The sequence below is a fragment of the Gorilla gorilla genome, chromosome 19 (assembly GCF_029281585.2).
Source record: "Gorilla gorilla gorilla isolate KB3781 chromosome 19, NHGRI_mGorGor1-v2.1_pri, whole genome shotgun sequence".
NCBI classification, from domain to species: domain Eukaryota; kingdom Metazoa; phylum Chordata; class Mammalia; order Primates; family Hominidae; genus Gorilla; species Gorilla gorilla.
In genome coordinates this window covers 68,519,513-68,546,482 of record NC_073243.2, presented here as the reverse complement: position 1 = coordinate 68,546,482, position 26,970 = coordinate 68,519,513, and the positions used below count along the sequence as shown (strand labels likewise).

The following is a 26,970-nucleotide window of genomic DNA, read 5'->3' as shown; positions in this document are numbered from 1 at the left end:
TGTCCTTGCAGGGAATCAGAACCTTGCAGTTGTCACCTGTGATCTACATGATTCAGATACCTGAAATAATATCTTATGCAACCAGTATGATTTGTTCTACTTACTTGGGGTGCACATACACTAACATTTATTTTTCCAGTCAATTCATTGCAAATCAATTTACCTTTATTTACAAGAACTAGAGTATTTCCTTTTCAAGGTCTCTTTATGTCCTCCACCTGAATAGTCCAAGAATTCAGTCCAAAGCAGGGCACTTTTGTTTTCCAGATATGAGGTAGAGAGAGAGATTTGAGTCTACCAGCATGGTTGCTATGGTTGCTGTGGTTGCTACCACAGTGTTATGTTACTGAATTCTAGACCCTGAATTCTTTAACATCTTTTATGATGAAGTATTCACTGAGCACCTTCCACATACAAGATAGTGGGCTAGGCACCAGGAATACAACAGGGAACACACTAGACATGGCTCTGCCCTCACGGGGCTTTACTAATACCACAGTTCAGTAGATGATGATATCCTTACTGGACCAGACACACAACCAACTTCATTTACTCCAGAATTGGGCTCCACAGTTGCAGCTGTCCTGGGAAGCACATAGGCTCAGATTCCATACCCTGAGTGGTAAGGTCTTGAGCATTTTGTCTCTTAATCACTCACTGAAGTAGAAAGAATCCACCTCCATGCCCAAGCACTGAGTCCCTGGTGTCAAGCCCGAGTGACCAACTGAGAATGCACTTGCCCTTCAGGTGAGTTTCCCTTTGTGGCAACTGGTGCCTTGCCTGCCAGCTGACTTCAGGGGTTTACCCTGACAGGTTTCCCTATCTCCAATTTCAGTAGCTCAGATTAGAGTGTTGGTACCTCTTTCCCAAAAAGCTCTGGCTCTCTGATGTTACCTACATACCTCTTTTCCAGAATTTTCATAGATTAGTGGAAGAAACTGCTGCTAACCCATAAAGGGGGAGAGGAGAGGATCATCTTATGGCAACCTTTGGGTTTACACAACGAAATAGAAGCCACTCAAGAAAGCCTTCACAGAGCAATTGAGACTAGTGAATCATCATCCCCAATTGACTCCCTGCCTCTGCCTAGAGAAAAAGAAAAAGTGGCTAAGATAATTGAAACAATAACCTGCCATCAGATTTGGGAGAGGGACAGGGATAAAACTCACTGCTCAACTTCAGCAAAATCTTATTTATATATCTTCTTTTCTTTTTCTGCTTTTTAAAAAGTGAAAGCAAGTTTACTAGCAAAGTAAAGGAATAAAGAATGGCTACTCCATAGGCAAAGCAGACTACAAACCTTATTTTCTGATAAACATTGTGATTTTTTTTTTTAAAACCAGAGCAACACAGAGCAAAGTGATGCTCTTGGAGGAAAAAAGGAAAGGACAGTTATTTTCCACAAAAGCAAAACTATATATGTGTGTGTGTGTATGTACATGTACATGTGTGTGTATGTATGTGTATTGTGTAGAGTGTTTTATATGTTTATGCCACTGTATTTTTTTGAGTATGCTAAGTACCCTGATTTGATCATTATACAACATATATATATCAAAATATCAAATTGTACCCCATAAATATATATAATTACAATGTGTTGATAAAAATAAGGAATTTAAAAAAATATCAATTTGTACAAAGATAATAGATTTCTGGCAGCCTTATGGTATATTAATCTCAAAATAATTTTATCATAGAATGTAATTATTTCAGTTCTAAAAAAACATGTTAATTTATTGTCTCGATCTAATATTGACAGTGGGGTGTTAAAGTCTCCCATTATTACTGTGCAGGAGTCTAAGTCTCTTTGTAGGTCTCTAAGAACTTGCTTTATGAATCTGGATGCTCCTGTATTGGGTGCATATATATTTAGGATAGTTAGCTCTTCTTGTTGCATTGATCCCTTTACCATTATGTAATGCCTTTCTTTGTATTTTTTGATCTTTGTTGGTTTAAAGTCTGTTTTAACAGAGACTAGGATTGCAACCCCTGCTTTTTTTGTTGTTTTCAATTTGCTTGGTAAATATTCCCCCATCCCTTTATTTTGAGCCTATGTGTGTCTTTGCATGTGAGATGGGTCTCCTGCATACACCACACTGATGGGTCTTGACTCTTTTTTTTTTTTTTTTTTTGAGATGGCGTCTTGCTCTGTCGCCAGGCTGGAGTACAGTGGCGTGATCTTGGCTCACTGCAACCTCGGACTCCCTGGTTCAAGTGATTCTCCTGCCTCAGCCTCCCAAGTAGATGGGATTACAGACATGTGCCACCATATCCAGCTAATTTTTGTATTTTTAGTAGAGATGTGGTTTCATCATGTTAGCCAGGATGGTCTCGATCTCCTGACCTTGTGATCCACCCACCTCAGCTTCCCAAAGTGCTGGGTTTACAGGCATGAGCCACCGTGCCCAGTGGTCTTCACTCTTTATCCAATTTGCCAGTCTGTGTCTTTTAATTGGGGCATTTAGCCCATTTACATTTAAGGTTAATATTGTTATGTGCAAATTTGATCCTGTCATTATGATGCTAGCTAGTTATTTTGCCTGTTAGTTGATGCAGTTTCTTCATAATGTCAATGGTCTTTATAATTTGGTATGTTTTTGCAGTGGCTGGTATTGTTGTTTTTTTCTCCCCCCCATATTTAATGCTTCCTTCAGGAGCTCTTGCAAGGCAGGCTTGGTGGTGACAAAAATCTCTCAGCATTTTTTCCTTCATTTCAACCTTGGTGAATCTGAGGATTATATATCTTGGGATTGCTCTTCTTGAAGAGTATCTTTCTGGTTTTCTCTGTATTCCCTGAACTTGAATGTTGTCCTGTCTTGCTAGGTTGGGCTATTTCTCCTGGATAATATCCTGAAGAGTGTTTTCCAACTTGGTTCTATTCTCCCCATCACTTTCAGGTACACCAATCAAACATAGGTTTGGTCTTTTCATGTAGTCCCATATTTCTTGGAGGCTTTGTTCGTTCCTTTTCATTCTTTTTTCTCTAATCTTGTCTTCACGCTTTATTTCATTAAGTTGATCTTCAATCTCTGATACCCTTTCTTCCTTCCACTTGATTGAGTTGGCTATTGATACTTGTATATATTTCATGAAGTTCTCGTGCTGTGTTTTTCAGCTCCTTCAGGTCATTTATGTTCTTCTCTAAACTGGTTATTCTCATTAGCAATTCCTCTAACCTTTTTTCAAGGGTCTTAGCTTCCTTGCATTGGGTTAGAACATGCTTCTTTAGCTCGGAGGAGTTTGTTATTACCCACCTTCTGAAGTCTACTTCTGTCAATTCATCAAACTCATTCTCCCTCCAGTTTTGTTGCCTTGCTGATGAGGAATTGTGATCCTTTGGAGGAGAAGAGGCATTTTGGTTTTTGGAATTTTCAGCCTTTTTGAGCTGGTTTTTCCTCATCTTCATGGATTTATCTACCTTTGGTCTTTGATGTTGGTGACCTTTGATGGGGTTTCTGTGTGGACGTCCTTTTTGTTGATGTTGATGCTATTCCCTTCTGTTTGTTAGTTTTCCTTCTAACAGTCAGGCCCCTCTTCTGTAGGTCTGCTGGAGTTTGCCGGAGGTCCACTCCAGACCCTGTTTGCCTAGGTATCACCAGCGGAGGCTGCAGTTTCTTCCTCTGGAAGCTTCATCCCAGAAGGGCACCTGCCAGATGCCAGCTGGAGCTCTCCTGTATGAAGTGTCTGTCAGCCCCTGCTGGGAGGTGTCTCCCAGTCACGAGGCATGGGGGTCAGGGACCCACTTGAGAAGGCAGTCTGTCCCTTAGCAGAGCTCAAGTGCTATGCTGGGAGATCTGCTGCTCTCTTCAAAGCCAGCAGGCTGGAATGTCTAAGTCTGCTGAAGCTGCACCCACAGCAGCTCCTTCCCCCAGGTGCTCTGTCCCAGGGAGATGGGAGTTTTATTTATAAGCCCCTGACTACCGGCTGCTGCCTTTCTTTCAGAGATGCCCTGCCAGAGAGGAGGAGTCTAGAGAGGCAGTCTGGCTACAGTGGCTTTGCTGAGCTGCTGTGGGTTCCACCCAGTTCGAACTTCCCAGTGGCTTTGTTTACACTGTGTTTGTGTTTATGCTTTGTTTACACTGCGTTTGTGTTTACAGTTTGTTTACACTGTGTTTGTGTTTACACCGTGTTTGTGTTTACACTTTGTTTGCATGCCCACTCAGGCCTCAGTAATGGTGGACACCCCTCCTCCCACCAAGCTTGAGCACCCCAGGTGGACTTCAGACTGCTGTGCTGGCAGCAAGAATTTCAAGCCAGTGGATATTAGCTTGCTGGGCTCTGTGGGGGTGGATCTGCTGAGCTAGACCACTTGGCTCCCTGGCTTCAGCCCCCTTTCCAGGGTAGTGAACAGTTCTGTCTCACTGGTATTCCAAGTGCCAATGGGGTATGAAAAAAAAACTCCTGCAGCTAGCTTGGTGTTTGCCCAAATGGCCACCCAGTTTTGTGCTTGAAACCCAGGGCCCTGGTGACGTAAGCACCCAAGGGAATCTCTTGGTCTGCGGGTTGTGAAGACTGCGGGAAAAGCATAGTATCTGGGCCGGAGTGCACTGTTTCTCATGCCACAGTCCCTCACGGCTTCCCTTGGCTAGGGAAGGGAGTTCCCCAACCCCTTGCGCTTCCTGGGTGAGGGGATGCCCCACCCTGCTTTGGCTCACCCTCTGTAGGCTGCACCCACTATCTAACCAGTCCCAGTGAGGTGAGCCATGTACCTCAGTTGGAAATGCAGAAATCACCTGCCTTCTGCATTGATCTTGCTGGAAGATGCAGGCCCCACCCTGCTTTGACTCACCCTCTGTAGGCTGCACCCACTATCTAACCAGTCCCAGTGAAGTGAGCCGTGTACCTCAGTTGGAAATGCAGAAATCACCTGCCTTCTGCTTTGATCTTGCTGGGAGCTGCAGGCCCTAGCTGTTCCTATTTGGCTATCTTGCCCACAACTACCAGTGTATGTTTTATATAGGAATTCTGATTGTCTCTCACTTTGTTAGCCCATAAAGTCCCATACAAATCTTCAAGTCACTACCCAGAACTGCCATGAAGTTAAGCAGTACAAATGAGGTAGGCCTGCTGGAGTGCTGCTTGCTAGGGTATGTGATGGGGTGCAGTGAAATGGTCAGGCTTTAACACCAGACAGAATCCTCTGTTGGATTCCAGGCTCCACCACTTAAAGGGTTTGGCTCTGACCAAATTGCTTAATCTCTCTGAACCTTGATTTTTCCTTTTGTAATACGTGGGAGGAAAAATGACTCTCAGGGTTATTGTGAGGACTAATCATAATATTTCTGGTATGGTAGGTTGGTAGTTGCAACAAAAGAGCAATTATTATTGCAGTTTGGAGGAGGTAGTTCTCTCCTTCACAAAATTTTTGCAAACTATAATGTATCTGAAGCTGCTAGTTGCCCCCAATATCCTTTTTCCCCATCTTTCTCTAATAATAAAACAACAACAGTTTTGGCTGGCAGGTGGCCACCAGCTAAGAACTATATTTCCTTTTTCTCTTGAGGTTGGATGGTCATGTGGCCATGCGGCTAACTGCTGGCCAATGGAATATGAGGGGAGGTGCTATATGCAACCTCTGAGTCATGTACTTTAAAGAAAACAACATTTCCTTTCCCATTCCCACAGCACTCATCCTCCCTGTTATGGGTTGAATTGTTAAAGTCCTAACCCCTACTACCTCAGGGTATGACTTTATTTGGAAATAGAGTTGTTATAGATTTAATTAGCTATGCTAAAATAAGGTCATTAGGGTGGGCCCTAATCCAGTATGACTGAGGTCTTCATATAAAGGGGAATTTTGGACACAGAAATGGACACATGTAGAAAGAAGATGATGTGAAGGGACACTGGGAGAAGCTGGCCATCAGCCATCCACAAGCCAAGGAGAGAGGTGTGGGACAGAACCCTCCTTCACAGCCCTCAGAAGGAACCAACCCGGCTGATACCTTCAGACTTCTAGACTCTGAAACCGTGAGACAATAAATTTCTGTTGTTAAGCCACCTAGTTTGTGGTACTTTGTTATGGCAACCCTAGCAAACTCATACAGCAAGTAAGCCAAGAAGACAGGAGAGTGTCTTTGAGAGGTGGGGTGGGGGGCAGGGGGAGAGAGAGAGAGAGAAAGAGAGAAAGAGAGAGAGAGAGAGAGAGAACCAGTAAGACAAAGTCACAATCTTTTATAATTCATTAAAAAACTGACATCCCCTCACTTTTGCTGTATTTTATTTGTTAGAAGCAAATCACTAGGTTCAGCCCACGCTCAAGGGAAGGGGATTGCTTAAGGGCATGAACACTAGAAGGCAGGGATGATTGGGAACCATTTTAGAAGATTCCCCACCAGGCTCATTAGTTTGTTAATTTCTAGTATACCTAAAGCTGATCTTAAAAAATTGAGACAAAAAGTAGAAACAAATTGAGAAAGTACATTCTTGAAATAAACAAAATTGATGTTTCCTGATATGTATGTTATTTTATTTTTTAAATTCTATTTCTTTTCTTTTCTGTTTTTGAGATGGATTCTCTCTCTGCTGCCCAGGTGGGAGTGCAGTGGTGGGATCTTGGCTCACTGCAATCTCCGCCTCCCAGGTTAAAGTGATTCTCCTACCTCAGCCTCCCAAGTAGCTGGGATTACAGGTGTGTGCCACCACACTCGGCTAATTTTTGTATTTTCAGTAGACGGGGTTTCACCATGTTGGCCAGGCTGGTCTTGAACTCCTGACCTCAAGTGATCCACCCACCTTGGCTTCCCAACATCCTCCTGCTGGGATTACAGGCCCACCACTGTGCCTGGCCTTGATATATATTTTAAGTGTCCACATGTGGCAGCTAGACTCCAAAGATGACCTCCAATGAATCATACCTCCTGGTATACAGTCCCTTCCCAAATGGAATCTGCCAACTTGTTTTAATTAACTGAATGTGGCACAAGACCTGGCAGCTTCCATGTTTGTACTTTTGGGAACCCTGAGTCGCCATGAAAAAAGTTTGGCTACTCTACTAGAGATAGTATGGGAAGAGACCACATGGAGAGGAAAAGACTCTGAGACTATGGAGAAAGACTAGATCCTGTGATCTCAGCACCCTGTGGGGCTCAACTTTCCTGTCATCCCCACAAAGTGCTAGATATGGGAGTGCAGCCATCTTGGACTTTCCAGTCCCAAGCATCTGACTGTACCCACATAAAAGACTTCAAGTGAGACCAATATAAGAACTGTCCAACTGAGCCCCAGCTAACCCAGAAAATTGTGAGAAATAATAAATTACTGTTGTTTTAAAGCACTAAATTTTAAGATGGTGAGTTAGATGGCAATATATAATTCAAATACCAGTTAACGAATACATAAACATGTGTTCAGTGCCTCCTCCATGCTATGCTCCTACTTTCTCACACATCATATCGCTTAATCTCTCAACAGTCTTATGAGGTCATGACTACGCATATCAATGCACAGACAATCTGTTGTCTCTTGGTGGTTGGCATGATACACCCAGGAATGGAGCAATATTGCAGACATCTAAATTTTATTACTCCTGCTTCTTCTAATATCTTTACCTGTTTATATACTCAGGAATTTATGGCACCTGGGTTAATAATAAGACAGCTGCCAATGTATTGTGTCCTAGATCACTCAAATGGATCAGGATCTCCCTTCTCCTTCTGAGTTATGTTGCACTGGGTCACTGGGCCACTGAGCTAAGCACCTTCTTGAGAAGGTCTGATTTTCCATTCACAGAATATGAATCCCATGTCCTCTGGATGTATTCCAGAGTTCTTTTTCTTTCTTCCTTTATCTCTCTCTCTCTTTCACTCTCTTTTTTTTTTTTTTTTTTTGAGACAGAGTCTTGCTTTGTTGTGCATGCTGGAGTGCAGTGGCGTGACCTCGCTCACTGCAACCTCTGACTCCTGGGTTCAAGCTATTCCCTTGCCTCAGCCTTCTGAGTAGCTGGGATTACAGGCACCCACCACCATGACCAGCTAATTTTTGTATTTTTAGTAGAGATGGGGTTTCACCACATTGGCCAGGCTGGTCTCAAACTCCTGACCTCAAGTGATCCACCCCCTTTGGCCTCCCAAAGTGCTGGGATTACAGGAGTGAGCCGCCATGCCTGGCTTCTTTCTCTCTTTCTTTTCTCCTTCTTCGTTTTTCTTAATCTGCTTAAGTTGTCAAAGTTTAATATATATGGAGGAACATATAAGTTACAGCCTGATTAATTTAGTCGTATAACTACACCTATATCAAGCAACAGAACATTACTAGCATCCCCAAATGCCCATCTCTTCCCTCCTTCTAGTCACTACCTTCTCCCCAGAGTAACCATTATCTTAACCAACAGCATAGCTTAGTTTCACTGGTTTTTGTACTTTATATTTATAGAAACGTGTGGAATGGATGATTCCAGCCTCCAAAATTGTCCCCAGTGATCCTCGACTTCTGGTGTTCATGCCATTGTGTAGTCCCCACCCACGTGGTATCAGATTTGGTCTGTATAACCTACAGAGACAGGATAAGTCACTTCTAATGCTAGGTCATAAAATCACTGAGGCTTTCTCCTTGTGCTGTCTCTTGGATCACTTTCTCTGAGGGATTCAGATGCTATGTTGTGAGAATACTCAGACAGCTCATGGAGAGACCCACATGAGGCCTCCTTCTAACAACACGTGAGTGAGCCATCTGAGAGGGGAATCCTTCAGCCCCAGTCAAGCCTTCAGATGCCTGCTGCCCCTGCAGACATTCTGACTGCAACTTCATGAGACAGCCTGAGCCAAAACCATCCAGCTGAGCCACTCCCAAATTCCTTATCCACAGACACTATGAGATAATAAATATGTGTTGTTTTAAGTCGCTAAGTTTTGGGGTAACTTATTATACATTAATGGATAACTATCTCAGTCTGTTTATGTTATAAAGGAATAGCTGAGGCTGAGTAATTTATAAAGAAAAGAAGTTTAGTTGGCTCACCATTCTGCAGGCTGTACAAGAGCACAAGCATCTGCTTCTGTTGAGGATTTCAGGCTGCTTCCACTAATGGTGGAGGGCAAAGGGGAGCCAGTGTGGATCACATGGTAAGAGAGGAAGCAAGAGCGTGGGGGAGGTGCCAGGCTCTTTTTTTAACAACCTGCTTTCCAGATTAGTAACAGCATGGGAACTTATTCAGTACCACAAGGACGGCACCAAGCCATTCATGAAGGATCTGCCCTAATGACCCAAACACCTTCCATTGGGCTCCTCCTCCAATATTGGGGATCTAATTTCAATATGAGTTTTGGGGGGCAAACATAGCTAACTGTAGCAATAACTAATACTGGCTCATTTGTATCTGGTCTTGTTCTATCAGCATTATGCTTGTGAGATACATCTGTATTATTTCATGAGTCGTTGAAGAGGACTCATGTCCTTTAGACATCCTTTCTCATTAACACAATTATATTCTTTCTGTTTTGTTTGTTTGTTTGCTTGAGACAGAATCTTGCTTTGACACCCAGGCTGGAGTGCAGTGGGGCAATCTCAGCTCACTGCAACCTCCGCCTCCCAGGTTCAAGAGATTCTTCTGCTTCAGCCTCCTGATTAGTTGGGATTACAGGTGTGTGCCATCATGCCCAGCTAATTTTTGTATTTTTAGTAGAGATGGGGTTTCTCCATGTTGGTCAGGCTGGTCTCAAACTCCTGACCTCAACTGATTCACCCACCTTGGGCTCCCAAAATGCTAGGATTACAAGGGCGAGCCACCATGCCCAGCCAAATGTTATATTCACTATATGCATATAATATTTTGAATTTATCCATTCTACTGTTGATGGACACTTACGTAGTTTCCAGTTTGGGGGCTGCTATGAACATTCTTTTTTTTTTTCTTTTAGAGCTGTTATCTGACTTTATTTTATTTTTTGAGACAGAGTCTTGCTTTGTTGCCCACGCTGGAGTGCAGTGGTATGATCTTTCCTCACTGCAAACTCTGCCTCCCAAGTACAAGTGATTCTCCTGCCTCAGCCTCCCGAGAACCTGGGATTACAGTTGCCCTCACCACCACGCCCGGCTAATTTTTGTATTTTTAGCAAAGATGGGGTTTCGCCATGTTGGCTAGGCTGGTCTTAAACTCCTGACCTCAGGTGATCCACCCACCTCGGCCTCCCAAAGTGCTAAGATTACAGGCGTGAGCTACCACGCCCAGCCTGAACATTCTTATACATGTGTTTTGGCGAACATATTCACTTAACTAGATACTATTAATACCCACGTGTGGAATTTCTGGGTCATAGCATAGGTATATGACTAGATAGTGAAGACAGTTCTCCAAAATGATTTTATTAATTTGCACCTCCTCGCACACACATAAAAGTTCCAGTTGCTCCACATCCTTACTAACACTTGATTTTTTTGTGTGTGTGTGTGAGATGACGTCTCACTCTTTTGCCCAGGCTGGAGTGCAGTGGCGCGATCTTGGCTCACTGTAACCTCCGCCTCCCTGGTTCAAGTGATTCTCCTGCCTCAGCCTCCCGAGTAGCTGGGATTACAGGCATGTGCCACCACGCCCGGCTAATTTTGTATTTTTAGTAGAGACGGCGTTTCTCCATGTTAGTCAGGCTGGTCTTGAACTCCCAACCTCAGGTGATCCACCTGCCTTGGCCTCCCAGAGTGCTGAGATAACAGGCGTGAGCCACCACACCCGGACTAACACTTGATATTTTTATCTTTTAAATTTTAGCCCTTCTGATTGGTCCAGGGTAACTCTCCAAGTAAAGAATCAACAGGGCATCACCTCCTTTCTTCATCTTTTATAATCTCCAAGGCCACTATGTTCCCACATTCTTTCCAAAACTGACTTTTCTCACAGATTGTGCCATTTGTCTTCACTGTAGCCTGCGTTTAGCAAAGTTGGTCTTCCAGAAGCCGTTTCTCCTGTCCTACCTACTGTGTAAAGAAGGTTTTTTAACTCACTGATGCATATAATTATGGCCTGGGAGAAAAATGAGCAGAAATAGAGATATGTCTATCTTATAGACAGGCTGAGGGCATGAAAAGTCTGATATTAGGAAAAGCTTGGAAACACTGGAGCCCAGTCACACTGGCTTAATTTAACATAGTTTCCTAGGCCAGGTCTTGGCAGAATTTAACCCTCAGTAGCCTTCTCATTTTTCAGTAGAAGTTGGTCATCTCAAGAGTGCATGACTGCTCTGTGGTGTTTTGTTTTCATTGTAATTGAGCAAATAAGATGTCACTTGCCTACATATATTTATCAATAAATATTTACTGAGTGCCTACCATGTGCTAAACACTGGATGAAGAAAGGAGATGCTGTACTGTTTTGATAAGTTTATATGGAGGTAGAATGGCAAGAATATATAGAGGCTGCAATATGCCAGTTAATCAGTTATCTGTCAGGAATAATGAGGAAGAGCATAAGCATGGCATTAGGATGGAATGAGCCTGGAGTCACCCACATTTACCAGAGGGAAACAATGATTTCATCATTGTAAAAACAATGTGCTAGAATTGCTAAAAGAACATCGAATTAGCTATGTAATTGTGAAACATATATCATAGTTCCATTTATTCTGTGATAGTATAAAAATTCAAGGTTGGGTGCAGCGGCTCACGCCTGTAATCCCAGCACTTTGGGAGGCCAAGGCGGGCGGATCACGAGGTCAGAAGTTCAAGACCAGCCTGACCAACATGGTGAAACCCCATCTCTACTAAAAATACAAAAATTAGCCGGGTGTGATGGTGCACGCCTGTAATCCCAGCTACTCAGGAAGCTGAGGCAAGAGAATCGCTTGAACCTAGGAGGTGAAAGTTGCAGTGAGCCGAGATCGAGCCACTGCAATCCAGCTTGGGCGACAAGAGTGAGACTCTGTCTAAAAAAAAAAAAAAAAAAAAAATTCAGATCTCACAGGGATGCGTACTAATACCACATTTAGGTCATCTTTGTCCTCCTTCTCTCATTCTCTAGTTAAGCTTCAAAGAATGAGTGAAGCATTTTAGATTGTCTGCTAGCCATCCCAATTTAGATTGAAATAGTGAAGTTTAATGGCATTACCCAGAAAATCCATTTTCTACAAAATGAAAGATCTTTTTGTTTTCTTTTTTTTGAGATGGACTTTCGCTCTATTGCCCAGGCTGGAGTGCAATACTGCGGTCTCAGCTCACTGCAACCTCCGCCTCCCAGGTTCAAGCAATTCTCCTGCCTCAGCCTCCCGAGTAGCTGGGATTACAGGTGCCTGCCACCATGCTCAGCTAATTTTTTGTATTTTTAGTACAGAAGGTGTTTCACCATGTTGTCCAGGCTGGTCTCAAACTCCTGACCTCGTGATCCACCCACCACGGTCTCCCAAAGTGCTGGGATTACAGGCGTGAGCCACTGTGCCCGACCAATAGTCTTCCTATTAAAAGGAGTAAAAATGTCACTGCACTCCAGCCTGGGGGACAGAGCGAGACTCTGTCTCAAAAAAAAAAAAAGGAGTAAAAACTCATCTACCAATCCAGGGTAGCCAGAAACAGAAGCACCCGTCAGAAACAGACAGAAAGCTAAAAAAAAAAAAAAAAAAAAAGGCCATTGTCAACTGATAGAAAAGTCATTGCCCACTTTTAGGGATCTGGAGGCAGACATTTTGCACTCATTTTGAAGGGCACAGCCCTCCCCAGCAATGCAGTTGACGTGAACGCTGTTACTTAAAAATCTTAGAACTATAAACAGCTTCATATGCACAAGTGGTCATCTCAAGATTTCAAGTGACTGATAAAGGCAAGAATAGTAGGCTATATAAAGAACTTGGGGCCGGGGATGGTGGCTCATGCCTGTAATCCCAGCACTTTGGGAGGCTGAGGCGGGCGGACCCCGTCTCTACCAAAAATATAAAAAATTAGTCGGGTGTGGTGGTGTGTGCCTGTAATGCCAACTACTCGGGAGGCTGAGGCAGGAGAATTGCTTGAGCCTGGGAAGCAGAGGTTGTGGTGAGCTGAGATTGTGCCATTGCACTCCAGCCTGGGCAACAAGAGCGAAACTCTGTCTCAAAAAATTGAAAGGGCTCCTGTGATTAAGTCACTATCACATGGATAATTTCCCTATCTTAAGGTCAACTGATTTGTGACCTTAATTACATTTGCAAAATAACTTCACTGCAGCACCTAGATTGGTGCTTGGGAGGTATGTCTATACCAGGGCAGAAAATTTAGGGGTCATCTCAGAATTTTTCTGACTACACTGGTTTCCAATTTTGAAATCTACCTTAGATTCTAGACCAGTTGTTTTCAACTGGGGTTAGAGGAGATTTTTATACCCCTCCCCAGGGGACATTTGGCAATATCTTCAGACATTTTTGGATGTCATCTGGTGGGTAGAGGACAGAGATACTACTAACCCACCTAGAGTATATGGGAGAGCCCCCCACAACAAAGAATTATCAGCCCAAGATGTCAGTAGTGCCAGGATTGTGAAACCCTGCCCTAAGCAAAACAGGAAAGACAATTATTACTATAGTGCAGAGTTAGAATTATCAACATCAGATATATAAATGTAAAAGTATAGCTGATGTGACATAACATAGGAGGATAGTGTCATAAGACCAACAGGTTCATACACCCACTGTGCAGTAACAGACTGATACATTGAGACAGCAGAGTTTGCAACAGAGAGTTTAATGATTACATGGTGCTGAGTCAGGAGGTACGAGGAGATTCTTAAATCTCTGAAGAGTTCTGGGCTGGGGTTCTGGGAGGCAAGGGGCTGGAAAATTTGGGTCACTGATTGGTCAGGGTAAGGGAGATTAAATCATTAGGATATGGAAATTGCATTCTTTGATGATTTAGCTTCTGGTAGGGTCCTTCAGACCAGCTGACATCAGTAGTTTCATCAGTATGCAGGACCTGAAAGAATGTCTCGAAGGGAAAACTTAGCATTTCATAATGTTCAAGCTGTTATCTATAGAGCAGTTAAGGGGAACTATAATCTAGTAACAGACTCCACATAATTCTGAAGCAATAGCCAAACAACTATGAGGAAGGGGTCAGCAAGCAAAGTGACCTAGTGATTAATGCTGAATGTGCTGCAAGCTTGGATTATTTATGTTTCTCACCCTCTCTTCTTCTCTGATTAATTTTATAAAGTTTATAGGAACAGTTTCAATAGGAGGAAAAGGAAAGGAGTATGGAGTACTATGTACATCTTACATAAAGCCTAATACGTAGGCCAGGTGCAGTGGCTCATGCCTGTAATCCCAGCACTTTGGGAGGCCAAGGCAGATGGATCACTTGAGATCAGAAGTTTGAGACCAGCCCAGCCAATATGGTGAAACCCTGTCTGTAACAAAAAATACTAAAACTAGCCAGGCGTACTGGCGCACACCTGTAATCCCAGCTACTTGGAAGGCTGAGGCACGAGAATCCCTTGAACCCGTGAGGCAAAGGTTGGGGTGAACTGAGATCCTGCCACTGCCCTCCAGCCTGTGTGATAGAGTGAGACTCTGTATCAAAAAAAAAAAAAAAAAAAAGAAAAGAAAGAAAGAAAAAAGAAAAAGTTATTTTAAAAAGACTAATAAACGGAAGACAAGTATATTATTGAAAGTTACAGAGATAAAGAAAAATAATTGTAATGAAACATCAAGCACTAGGATGAGGAGAAAGAAGGGAAGAGATAAGCAAAGAAATGATACTTTAAGCGTTTCATTTGAAATCACAGAAGTAACCACTAGAACTTAAACTTTTTAAAGGATTACGAAAGCCAGGTGCTCTCCCTCTCCCTCTCCCTCTCCCTCTCCCTCTCCCCTTTCCACGGTCTCCCTCTCATGCCTAACCGAAGCTGGACTGTGCTGCTGCCATCTCAGGGCACTGCAAACTCCCTGCCTGATTCTCCTGACTCAGCCTGCCGAGTGCCTGCGACTGCAGGTGCGCGCCGCCACGCCTGACTGGTTTTCGTATTTTTTTGGTGGAGACGGGGTTTCGCTGTGTTGGCCGGGCTGGTCTCCAGCTCCTAACCGCGAGTGATCCACCAGCCTCGGCCTCCCGAGATGCCGGGATTGCAGACGGAGTCTCGTTAACTCAGTGCTCAATGGTGCCCAGGCTGGAGTGCAGTGGCGTGATCTCGGCTCGCTACAACCTCCACCTCCCAGCCGCCTGCCTTGGCCCCCCAAAGTGCCGAGATTGCAGCCTCTGCCCGGCCGCCACCCCGTCTGGGAAGTGAGGAGCGTCTCTGCCTGGCCGCCCATCATCTGGGATGTGAGGAGCCCCTCTGCCTGGCTGCCCAGTCTGGAAAGTGAGGAGCGTCTCTGTCCGGCTGCCATCCCACCTAGGAAGTGAGGAGCGCCTCTTCCCGGCCGCCATCCCATCTAGGAAGTGAGGAGCATCTCTGCCCGGCCGCCCATCATCTGAGATGTGGGGAGCGCCTCTGCCCCGCCGCCCTGTCTGGGATGTGAGGAGCGCCTCGGCCCGGCCGTGACCCTGTCTGGGAGGTGAGGAGCGTCTCTGCCCGGCCACCCCGTCTGCGAAGTGAGGAGACCCTCCGCCTGGCAACTGCCCCGTCTGAGAAGTGAGGAGCCCCTCTGCCCAGCTGCCACCCCGTCTGGGAAGTGAGGAGCGTCTCCGCCCAGCAGCCACCCCGTCCAGGAGGGAGGTGGGGGTCAGCCCCCGCCAGGCCAGCCACCCCGTCCAGGAGGGAGGTCGGGGGTCAGCCCCCCGCCCGGCCAGCCGCCCCATCCGGGAGGTGAGGGACGCCTCTGCCTGGCCACCCCTACTGGGAAGTGAGGAGCCCCTCTGCCCGGCCAGCCGCCCCATCCAGGAGGGAGGTGAGGGAGTCAGCCCCCCGCCCGGCCAGCCACCCCGTTCGGGAGGGAGGTGGGGGGGTCAGCCCCCCACCCGGCCAGCCACCCCATCCGGGAGGGAGGTGGGGGGGTCAGCCCCCCGCCCGGCCAGCCGCCCCATCCAGGAGGCGAGGGGCGCCTCTGCCCGGCCACCCCTACTGGGAAGTGAGGAGCCCCTCTGCCCGGCCAGCCACCCCGACCGGGAGTGAGGTGGGGGAGTCAGCCCCCCGCCCGGCCAGCCGCCCCATCCGGGAGGGAGGTGGGGGGGTCAGCCCCCCGCCCGGCCAGCTGCCCCGTCCGGGAGGGAGGTGGTGGGGTCAGCCCCCCGCCCGGCCAGCTGCCCCATCCCAGAGGTGAGGGGCGCCTCTGCCCGGCCACCCCTATTGGGAAGTGAGGAGCCCCTCTGCCCGGCCAGCCGCCCCGTCCGGGAGGGAGGTGGGGGGGTCAGCCCCCCGCCCGGCCAGCTGCCCCGTCCAGGAGGTGAGGGGCGCCTCTGCCCGGCCGCCCCTACTGGGAAGTGAGGAGCCCCTCTGCCCGGCCACCACCCCGTCTGGGAGGTGTACCCAACAGCTCAATGAGAACGGGCCATGATGACAATGGCGGTTTTGTGGAATAGTAAGGGGGGAAAGGTGGGGAAAAGATTGAGAAATCGGATGGTTGCTGTCTCTGTGTAGAGGGAGGTAGACATGGGAGACTTTTCATTTTGTTCCGTACTAAGAAAAATTCTTCTGCCTTGGGATCCTGTTGATCTATGACCTTACCCCCAACCCTGTGCTCTCTGAAACATGTGCTGTGTCCACTCAGGGTTAAATGGATTAAGGGGGGTGCAAGATGTGCTTTGTTAAACAGATGCTTGAAGGCAGCATGCTCGTTAAGAGTCATCACCACTCCCTAATCTCAAGTACCCAGGGACACAAACACTCTGCCTAGGAAAACCAGAGACCTTTGTTCACTTGTTTATCTGCTGACCTTCCATCCACTATTGTCCTATGACCCTGCCAAATCCCTCTCTGTGAGAAACACCCAAGAATGATCAATAAAAAATAAAATAAAATAAAATAAAATAAAATAAAATAAAATAAAATAAAATAAAAAAGAAAGCCAGGTGCAGTGGCTCATGCCTATAATCCTAGCACTTTGGGAGGGTGAGATGGGAGGATCACTTAAGCCCAGGAGTTCAAGACCAGCCTGGGCAACATAGTGAGACCCTGTCTCTACAGAAAATAATAACTTTTTAAAAATAGCCAGACATGGTGGCACATGCCTGTAGTCCCAGCTACTAGGGAGGCTGAGGTAAAAGGATTGCTTGAGCTCAAGAGGTCAAGATTGCAATGAGCCCAGATTGCTCCACTGCACTCCAGCCTGGGCAACAGAGCAAGACCCTGTCTCAAAAAAAAGGATTACAAGATGTTGCCTCAAGGATAGGTCTAGGAATAGGGAGGATAGGGTGGGAGGATGTTATTTTTATTATAAATTCTGCTGTACTTTTGATTTTTTAAATCACACACCTATATTACTTCAATAAAAATGTAACTTTTCAAAAAGAAAACTTAAAGGATTAATGAGGTGATTTACTCATAATACAGTAACTCATGATATAGTAACAGTATTTACTCTTAGTACAATAATAGTACATAGTACAGTAACAGTGATACAATAATGTTTTACTAAGCACATGCAATAACCTGTAAAATGTAATTTCTTTAAGAATCTGGTTTTGGCCGGGCGCGGTGGCTCACGCCTGTTATCCCAGCACTTTGGGAGGCCGAGGTCGGTGGATCACGAGGTCAGGAGATTGAGACCATCCTGGCCAACATGGTGAAACCCTGTCTCTACTAAAATACAAAAAATTAGCCAGATGTGGTGATGCGCACCTGTAGTCCCAGCTACTTGGGAGGCTGAGGCAAGGGAATTGCTTGAACCCAGGAGGCAGAGATTGCAGTGAGCCGAGATTACACTACTGCACTCCAGCCTGGTGACAGAGCAAGACTCCATCTCAAAAAAATAAAAATAAAAAAATCTGGTTTCCCAGGCACTCTATCTTCAAAGTTTCAATTATTTGCATTGCAGAAAAATCAGTTTTTAAAATATATCATGTAAACCTACTGTCATTCATAGCTACCCAACAATTGTGTAGAATTGCAGATCGATCTAGTAAGAAGAAATAAAATGGAAAATAATTCAAGTTGTTAGCTGAAAGAATTAGACACCAGTGTTTTGGTATCTTAACTTTTATTAATGTTGGTTATCACGGTCAATTAATTTAAAATTGTGGTTTATTAATATTTTAAGTTACTCTCATATTATATTTTATTAATTTTTTCTTATTTAAAAAGCTTGTCTCTGCCACTTCCTGTGTGACCTGGGCAAGTCATTTTACCTCTAAGAGCCTCAAATTTCCTGATCCATAAAGTGGAAATATAAATACAAAGCTTGCAGAAATGTCAGGAAAATAAATAAATTAAATGCTAAATAGTCAATGAGGGATATTAGGCAAAGGCCAGTTTTGGTGGCATTTTAACCTATGGAGACTCAGTGCCTCTGTGTGTCCCATTATCACCTCCAAGACATCCTGGCAACACCACCGCTTGGGACTAGCCAGCAGGGAGGCCCAGGACACCTGCCACCTGATAAAGTGGCTCCTGCTCTCTATTGGCTTCTTGTGAACACTACTGGGCTCTTACCTATCTATCTTGAAGCCTCTATGGACAAAAAAGAGGCCAAAAGAGGAATGGCACAATGGTATCAACTCAAACGTGTAAGCCCGGCATGGTGGCTCACGCTGGTAATTCCAGCACTTTGGGAGGCACAGATGGGTGGATCACTTGAGGTCAGGAGTTTGAGACCAGCCCGGCCAACGTGGGAAAACCCCGTCTCTACTAAAAATACAAAAATCAGCGGGGTGTGGTGGCCGGGCGCCTGTAATATCAGTTACTTGGGAGGCTGAGGCAAGAGAATCACTTGAACGCGGGAGGCAGAGGTTGCAATGAGCCGAGATTGTGCCACTGCACTCCAGCCTGGGCAACAGAGTGAGACTCTGTCTCAAAAAAAAAAACAACCAAACAACAACAAAAACATGTGAGAAGGGTGGGATAGGAGCTAAAAGATGTAGGCTCCTTGTTTAGGCAGAGCGTGAAATCACCACACAGAAGGCCGAACTCTGGGCCCCTAACTAGTGCTGCTCCAAGAACTGAGTGGGGGAGGCAAAAGGTTCTGGGCAGCAAGGCAGGCTTTTTGTTCTTTTCAGTATCAGAAAATTTCAATCCAAACAACGGTAGCTACTCAAACTAGACATTTTGAAGTTATATTTAGTTTAAACTATTCTATTTAGAAAATAAACCCTAATATTTATGAACTCTAAATGACAAAATAAGTACACGAATTCACATAGGAAATTCTTAACCAAAAACATTAAACCTGAATTTGATCACAAGAAAATAATTAGGCCAGGCACTGTGGCTCACACCTATAATCCCAGTACTTTGGGAGGCTAAGGTGGGAGGATCGCTTGAGCCCAGGAGTTTGAGATCAACCTGGGCAACATAGTGAGACCCTGTCTCTACAAAAAATAAATAAAATTAGCCAGGTGTGGTGGGTATGCACCTTGATCCCAGATACTCGGGAGGCTGAGGTGGGAGGATTGCTTGAGCCCTAGAGGTTGAGGCTTCAGTGAGCCAAAATCAAAATTGTGCCACTGCACTCCAGCCTGGAAGACACAGCAAGACCCTCCCTCAACAAAATAATTTTAAAAATTAAAAAAAAAAGACAGAGGAACTTTCTTAGATTGAAAGATATTAAAGAAAAATAACAATTATTTGCAATATGTATGTCAACCTTGATTGATTACTGGAGTGAAAAAAAAACTACATAAAATGCTCTCTAAATAGTTGGGAAAATTTGAATATGGAATATATTAGATGAAATTGTTAATTTTTTAGGTATAAAACTGATAAGGTGATTATGTAGAAAAATGTCTTTATTTTAGGGTATGTCAAGTTATAACACCAAAAAGAAACTAGGGGTGAAGTGTCATGATTTTTTCAACTTATTTTCAAATGGTTTAGCAAAACAAGATATATTTAAAAAGTTATAATATTTTATATAGAAACACATATAAAGAGAGGAGAGAGAAAGCAAATGTGACACAATATTAACAATGATTAATATTGTGGTGAAAGATATATAGATGTTCATTGTATCATTCTTTTAACTTCTCTGTAAGTTTGGAAAACTATAATTAAAAAGTTGGGAGAAGTTATATCTATATGCTCCTCTTAAAATATTATATGAAGATATACACTATCATTATTATTATTATTTTTATAGACAGGGTCTCATTCTGTCACCCAGGCTGCTCACTGCAACCTCAAACTCTCCCAGACTCAAGTGATCCTCCCACCTCAGCCTTCCATGTGGCTGGGATTATAGGCAAGTACTACCATGCCGGGCTAATTTTTTTTTTTGTTTGTAGAAATGAGGTCTTGCTATGTTGCCCAGGCTGGTCTCAAACTCCTGGTCTCAAGTGATCCTCCTGCCTCAGCCTCCCGAAGCGCTGGGATAAAAGGTGTGAACCACCATACCCAGCCAGTATTATCTTTTCATTTCATTTTCCAGTTGAGTATATTATTGGCTACATTTGCATACCGCACAATTGTTCATTTTTTAAAAACCAATATTTTGTTTTGTTCTGTTGTCTACACTAAGGAGAATTCAGATGATAAACTTACAACCAATCATGGCCAAGTCCACTTGAGGAATTGTCTCTGTAGATTCATCTGTAGACTCTCTAATAAGGAGTTTTATGGCCATATGTTTCGTGTTTCCCCTGATGTGCCCTGTTACTGTTCCTCTTGCCATGGTGTTTCTTCCTGTGGCAAACATTTCCTTTACCATTTTTCTTGGCAGCTTGCACTTTCATCCACTGCTTAACAGTATGGTTGTGCGGGCTGACACAGATTCTTCTGCGCTTGACATGAAGGCTGTTAGAAAAGGAAGCAAAAGAAAGTCACTGATATAAAACATATATAAATAATCACTTAGTGACTTACATGCAGCTCCCACTTTGGGACACTGTATTCCTAGAGACTAAATTCAGACTAAATTTCTGAATTAAGTGTAGAAATGAAGTGAATTCTAAAGCTGAGCACCACAAGTTTCAATTTTGACTTTACAAACACTGCTGCCTGTGGGTCCTCAGATATCATCAGAGAGTATTAAAAGAAAGAGGAGGAGAAGAAGGAATTGGATGAGGAGGAGGAGAAGGAGAAAAGGAAGGAGAAAAAAGAGGAAGAAGAAAAGGAGGAAAAGAGACAATAATAAAAACCAAGTGAACCCAACAAAACCAATTCATCCTCACAGCCCATCTCAAACACATCCTTAAGGTTTGTTTGAGGTTTTTCTGATCCGTAAGGATTTGTAGATTCTCTCAGCTAGATGCCGTCTTTTTTCCCCTCTGAAAAAAGGGTGAGAGTTATCTCTTTTCTGGCACTTACTTTATTCTGTCTTTTATCTGAGTACTTGTCTCATCTTTCCTACTGGAGTTATGCTCCTTGAAGGAGGAATAGTCTAGAAGTGTCTTGAAAACGCCTTATTCAAAACTTAAACTAATTTAAAACAAACTTAATTTAAAACTTAAACAAAACTAAGATATTCTAGGCATTTGTTAACATTTTAATATGATATAGATCTATGCCACAGTTCAGAATGTGCTTTCATTTTCATTTTTCTTTTCTTTTTTTTTTTTTTTTGGTGAGATGGAGTTTTGCTCTTGTCACCCAGGCTGGAGTGCAATGGCATGATCTCGGCTCACTGCAACTTCCGTCTCCCGGGTTCAAGTGATTCTTCTGCCTCAGCCTCCCGAGTAGCTGGGATTACAGGTGTGCACCACCACACCTGGCTAATTTTTGTATTATTAGTAGAGATGGGGTTTTACTATGTTGGCCGGGCTGGTCTTGAACTCCTGAACTCAGGTGATCCACTTGCCTCAGCCCCTGAAGTGCTGGAATTACAGACATGAGCCACTGCACCTGGCTGATTTTCATTTTTCTATATGAAGTTTTCACAGTGGGCTGGGAGAATGCTACAGCATGCAGAGTTTCTGGTAACTAGAAGAATTTTTTTTGTTGAAAAAGATATTGGTGACTTCTAATTTCCCCATGAGGGGTCATCAGCTCTTACCAAATGTCACAAATCCTGCTGGCTCTACATATACAGTATTTCCGTATCCAGATAAATTGAAACTTCTGACCCTGTTATTCAGGGAAAAAACAGAGGTGGGGTAGAGAGTAAGCTGCTATTTTTCTAGATGACGCAAGTTGAATCTTTTTCAGCTAATGTAGGGACTCCTGAAATGGGAGAAAAGTGGGGAGAATGGGGGGAAAGTTACAAATGAGCTTTAACATAATAAAGCCAGCATGTGGGGAATATTAATTTGAAAGAAGTGGAGCATCTTAATAAGAGAATAATATATTCCCTATGTGTATTAGATAGAGAGTCTTAAAAAAAAACAAACAGCCTGATTCTCACTATGGTCAGTTGGTTTGCTATCATAGGAGAAAACGTGGCTGTAGCACTGCTGCGTAGGAAACAAAAACAAACAAACAAACAAAAATCTGGCACTGAAGCTCCTACACTTTCCAAAGGACTAAAACTCTTGCCTCTCCCTGTGATGTCAGAAAGAAACTGAGCAGATAAAGATTTTAGTGACATGCAGGCCGGGCATGGTAGCTCACGCCTATAATCCCAACACTTTGGGAGGCCGAGGCAGGAAGATCACCTGAGGTCGGGTGATCGAGACCAGCCTGGCCAACGTGGTGAAACCCTGTCTCTACTACTAAAAATACAAAAATTAGCTGGGCATGGTGGCACGCACCTGTAATCCCAGCTACTTGGGAGGCTGAGGTAGGAGAATCATTTGAACCAGGTAGGCGGAGGTTGTAGTGAGCTGAGATCGTGTCACTGCACTCCAGCCTGGACAACAAGAGGGAAACTCTGTCTCAAAAAGAAAAAAAAAGAAGATTTCTGTGACATGCAGATAAGCCCATAAGTTACACAGGAAAGACCTAGGATTCAAGTCCATTATAAAAATAAGAGAGATGGGATTCAGGGAGGGGCACTGGCACCAGAGAGAAGGAGAGAACCAGATGGAAGAGATATAGACAGAGGATTCAGAAAGGTGGAGGACCATAGGAAAACAGGCAACAACTAGCATGTGGGCTTTTTCAAAGACTTGCTGGTGAGGCAACCTCTCAATGTAATTCAACTGGGGAAAAAAATCAGCTACCAGAATACAGCTCCCAAATCTGAGATCCCATGATGTTTTAGAATCCTAAAGTTTAAAAACTTCTTAAATCTCTACTTGGATCCCATGTATTTTCCACCAGGATAGAAAGAGATGAAGTAATGTTGGAAAGGGGGCTGGCCTATTCCACATTCCTTCCCCTACTCGCAATTCCATAGTATTCTGATGGGCACCAATCCCCACCTTCCCAATGGTGAGTTTGTAGGTGGAGAGTTTTGACTGTAAGAAATCCTGAGGCCAATCCCCTTATTTTTTTTTTCTTAACCCTCAGGAGGATAGCTGGAGATAGTCTGATGGACGTAAAGGGGTGGCCCTGCCATAGAGATTATACCTTTAATATCCCTTAAACTTTATTTCTTTACCCATTCCTCTAAACACAACAACACCTCACAACCACATCTAAAAAACTACTCAAGCCTTCCAGATAATTCTATTTAAAAACCTCAAATTTTCTCACAACAAAAAATGTCTGTTTGATTCAAGAATCCTCAGGCCTCTGCCCAACATAAACAACTTTTTTTTTTTTTTTTTTTTTTTGAGACGGAGTCACCCAGGCTGGAGTGCAGTGGCGTGACCTTGGCTCACTGCAAGCTCCGCCTCCTGGGTTCACGCCATTCTCCTGCCTCAGCCTCCCTAGTAGCTGGGACTACAGGTGCCTGCCACCATGCCCGGCTAATTTTTTTGTATTTTTAGTAGAGACAGGGTTTCACCGTGTTAGCCAGGATGGTCTCGATCTTCTGACCTCGTGATCCGCCTGCCTCGGCCTCCCAAAGTGCTGGGATTACAGGCGTGAGCCACTGCGCCCGGCCATGATAAACAACCTTTTATTGTATTTATGTTCAGAAACATTGAGAAGCTCATTAATGAAGTCACTGTAGAGGAGTCTGAACAAGAAAACTGCTGTCTCAGGCATCAAAAACTACAATGACCATTTATAAGGTATGAAACAAAGGACCGATTTCTAGGCAGAAAAGAAAAAGAAGCCTAGTAAGTTTACCATACGTTGATTTATATTAATTAATTGTTATTAGTAATACATGCTACTTAGGAATTACATTTCCAGTGTTAGCAATGCTTTCTGCATCTTAAACACTTTCTCAAATCTTAAAGTCTTTATACCCAGTCAGGGATAAGGGACTACATTTTAGATAAGTAAAGACATGCTCCATACTAAACTAATCTGAAAACAAGAGAATCTTTATCTATTCATGTTGAACATCAGGAAACACAACAGACAGGATCTGTAATTTATGGTTAAAAAATACTACAGAATTAAATTTAATTTTATTTGAGATTAGGTCATAACAACTCTGTATTTTTCAGCTTTCTTAGCACAGAGAGGTCAATTTACAAATTGTGCTTGAATAAAGTAAATATTTTTAGATCCAACTGATTGGCTTCCTAGTTCCTCTTTAATTAAAATTGAGTCCTTTTTAAAATGAAGACTTATGTTTCTGATTATATTTTCTCTTATCACAGCAAAACATCATTTCTGTTCTTATGCCTTTCAGATCTCTGACACCTGCTTATCCCAAAGAAACATCCCTGAAAATCCTGTTACCAATACCTTCCCTGGATAACCTCCAGAATCTCTTATACACCCACAGAAACTTCCTCTGTTTTTTTTCTCCAAGCCTTTCTGGGAGTCCTATTGGAGCCCTTACAAGCTTCAGGCTTCAAGTCTGAGGTGATATGTGCCAATAAGGTGGAAGGAATTGAGAGGAGTTGAAAATCTGGAGTTTCTCAGAGCAACTGGAGCAGGTTCAGACAGATTTAGTGCAGCTGTGTCCACTCGACACAAATATCCAGCTGTTTCTAACTACCTAGAGCATTGTCTATCCATGCATTGTCTATGAATTTTTTACTTTCCAACTATTACCAACAATATTCTTTAAGATTAAATAAAAGACTGGTAGAATCTTGGCCAGACATGTACCAAGGAATTTTTCAAAGAAGTTGGGAACTTGGAGCACCCCTCAGAATCCTCACTGGTATGTAGCCCCTGGAGTGCCACAGATGATGCTGGTTGCCAGTGACTAAACCACCTGAGCCAATGGAGCCACATGGTGGCTTGAACTGAGGAGATGCTGATAAAATTCTCAGGCTTCTCCCTTCTCCCACAAAGACACTCATGCTTAATACAAGTTTGGATCAAGAATTGTTTCCTCCCCTACATCTGACCCTGAGTGTGACCTTTAAACTTTATTTGATCTCAGAAACTTTGAGAATCTTATAAAACCTATGGACCTTCTAAAAATGCTCACAGGTTCATACACAAAAATTTCAGGAAGTTCACAGCCCCCAACCTGATGAAAGTCTATCAACAGACATCTTACAAACTCTTCCTCTGAACTTTTAAGAACGCTTATCTTGGAGCAGTTTTTCCTCAAAATTGAATAACGGATAAATCCCTCTGAAAGGGGGGAAAATATATTTCAAATTCCAGAGATCATCTCAAATCATTAAGATGATCTGCAGAACCCAGCTGGATAAAGAGTCCCCTTGAGACTCTAGGCAGACAGAACCCATTTTGTCACCACTGCATCCCCAGCATATAGAACAGTGCTTGGCGCATAATCGTTAATTCATAAATATTTGTTGAATTCACTGAAAGAATAAGGTTTCTGAATGACTCAGGAGCTCAGGCATAAGCAATGGGTTTATTTATAGCCCAAAGAAACGAGCACCAAATGACTCACTAGCATCACCTGGAGCCACAAATGGTGTTAAAACCAGCATGCCAGGGAGATGCCTGATACTCGGGTGCAGTAGAGTTTGGAGAGGGCATTTTATGGTTAGTCCCACCACTGCTTTAGAATGACATTGGAAGTGTACAGTGTTCTGAACTAAGAGACCTGGGTTCACATCCTGTTTCTGCAATTCACGAGCTGTACACAAGTGAACCGCGTAACCTGAGTCACAGCTTTCTCCTGTGTATGATTGGGAGATCATTTATGCTTTCCTCACAGCATTGTTGTCAGAATCCAGATTTACTAAATACCAATGCAGTTCAGATGTTAGAGCCTCCATAGAAATGTTAAGTACATATACAAACAAAGCTTTTAATAACAGCCAGGGGCAGGGGTGGGAGGCTTCAATGTGAACCAACACCACAGAATCAAAAGCAGAGATTGGATTGGCATTTCTGATTGGATTGCATATAGCACTGCGATAGGTATAGATATTTCCATGCTTCTTTTTGAACCTTTTCTTTTGTTTTTCTTTGCCTTTTTGTTGTTGTGGTGGTGGTGGTTTTTTGAGACAGGATTTAACTCTGTCACCCAGGTTGGAGTGCACTGGCATGATCACGGCTCACTACAGCCTCGAACTGGGCTCAACGATCCTCCCATCACAGCCTCCCAAGTAGCTGGGACTACAGGTGCATGCCACCACGCCTGGCTAGTTTTAAAGTTTTTTGTAGAGATGGGGTCTCGCCATGTTGCCCAGGCTGGTCTTGAACACCTGGGCTCAAGCGGTACCCCTGCCTTGGCCTCCCAAAGTGCTGGGATTACAGGCATAAACCACCACACCCAGCCTAACTTTTTGAACCTTATAATATGCTCCTGATGAATTCATAAAGTAGAAATGACAGCAACCCATATACTAAAAAAGGTTAAAAGCCATGAAATATAACAGAGTTATCTTTTGTTTGGGGTTTTGTTTTGCTTGGGAAAGTCATGAACACTTTTTGGTGACTGGGGGAATTTAGTCCTAACCACAGCACTACAGGGTGGAAGTAGATGGTGTGCTGGTATGGGGCTCAGGACATCTTTGGACAGAGAGACTATGAATTTACTCCAGAGAGCCTGGGGCCTAATGGACAGAATATTTACTCTTCCCTCCCTTGTTTGGATGATTGTTTGTATGTTGTAATCAAGC

At 43.8% G+C, this 26,970-nt stretch overlaps 1 protein-coding gene and 1 long non-coding RNA gene across 6 annotated transcripts in view; one reads left to right on the top strand and one right to left on the bottom strand.

Annotated features, from left to right (window-relative positions):
* Positions 1 to 410: 410 nt before the first annotated feature.
* On the top strand, positions 411 to 24,696 carry LOC109023813 (uncharacterized). Its single transcript, XR_002003266.3, has 4 exons — positions 411 to 747; positions 20,989 to 21,172; positions 23,935 to 24,030; positions 24,603 to 24,696. It is a non-coding gene; the product is annotated as an uncharacterized lncRNA (long non-coding RNA).
* The window catches only part of CCL28 (C-C motif chemokine ligand 28), a 33,881-nt gene continuing 24,252 nt past the window's right edge, over positions 17,342 to 26,970 (bottom strand). For 4 of the 5 annotated variants that reach the window (XM_004058891.4, XM_055367512.2, XM_019013029.4 and 1 more), the window contains exon 3: positions 17,342 to 20,770. In XM_004058891.4, the coding sequence (XP_004058939.1) occupies positions 20,578 to 20,770 (193 nt within the window). In that variant the 3' untranslated portion in view covers positions 17,342 to 20,577. Of the gene's footprint in view, positions 20,771 to 21,968; positions 22,040 to 26,970 lie in introns of all 5 variants that reach the window. The other variant, XM_063700772.1, reaches the window with a different exon arrangement.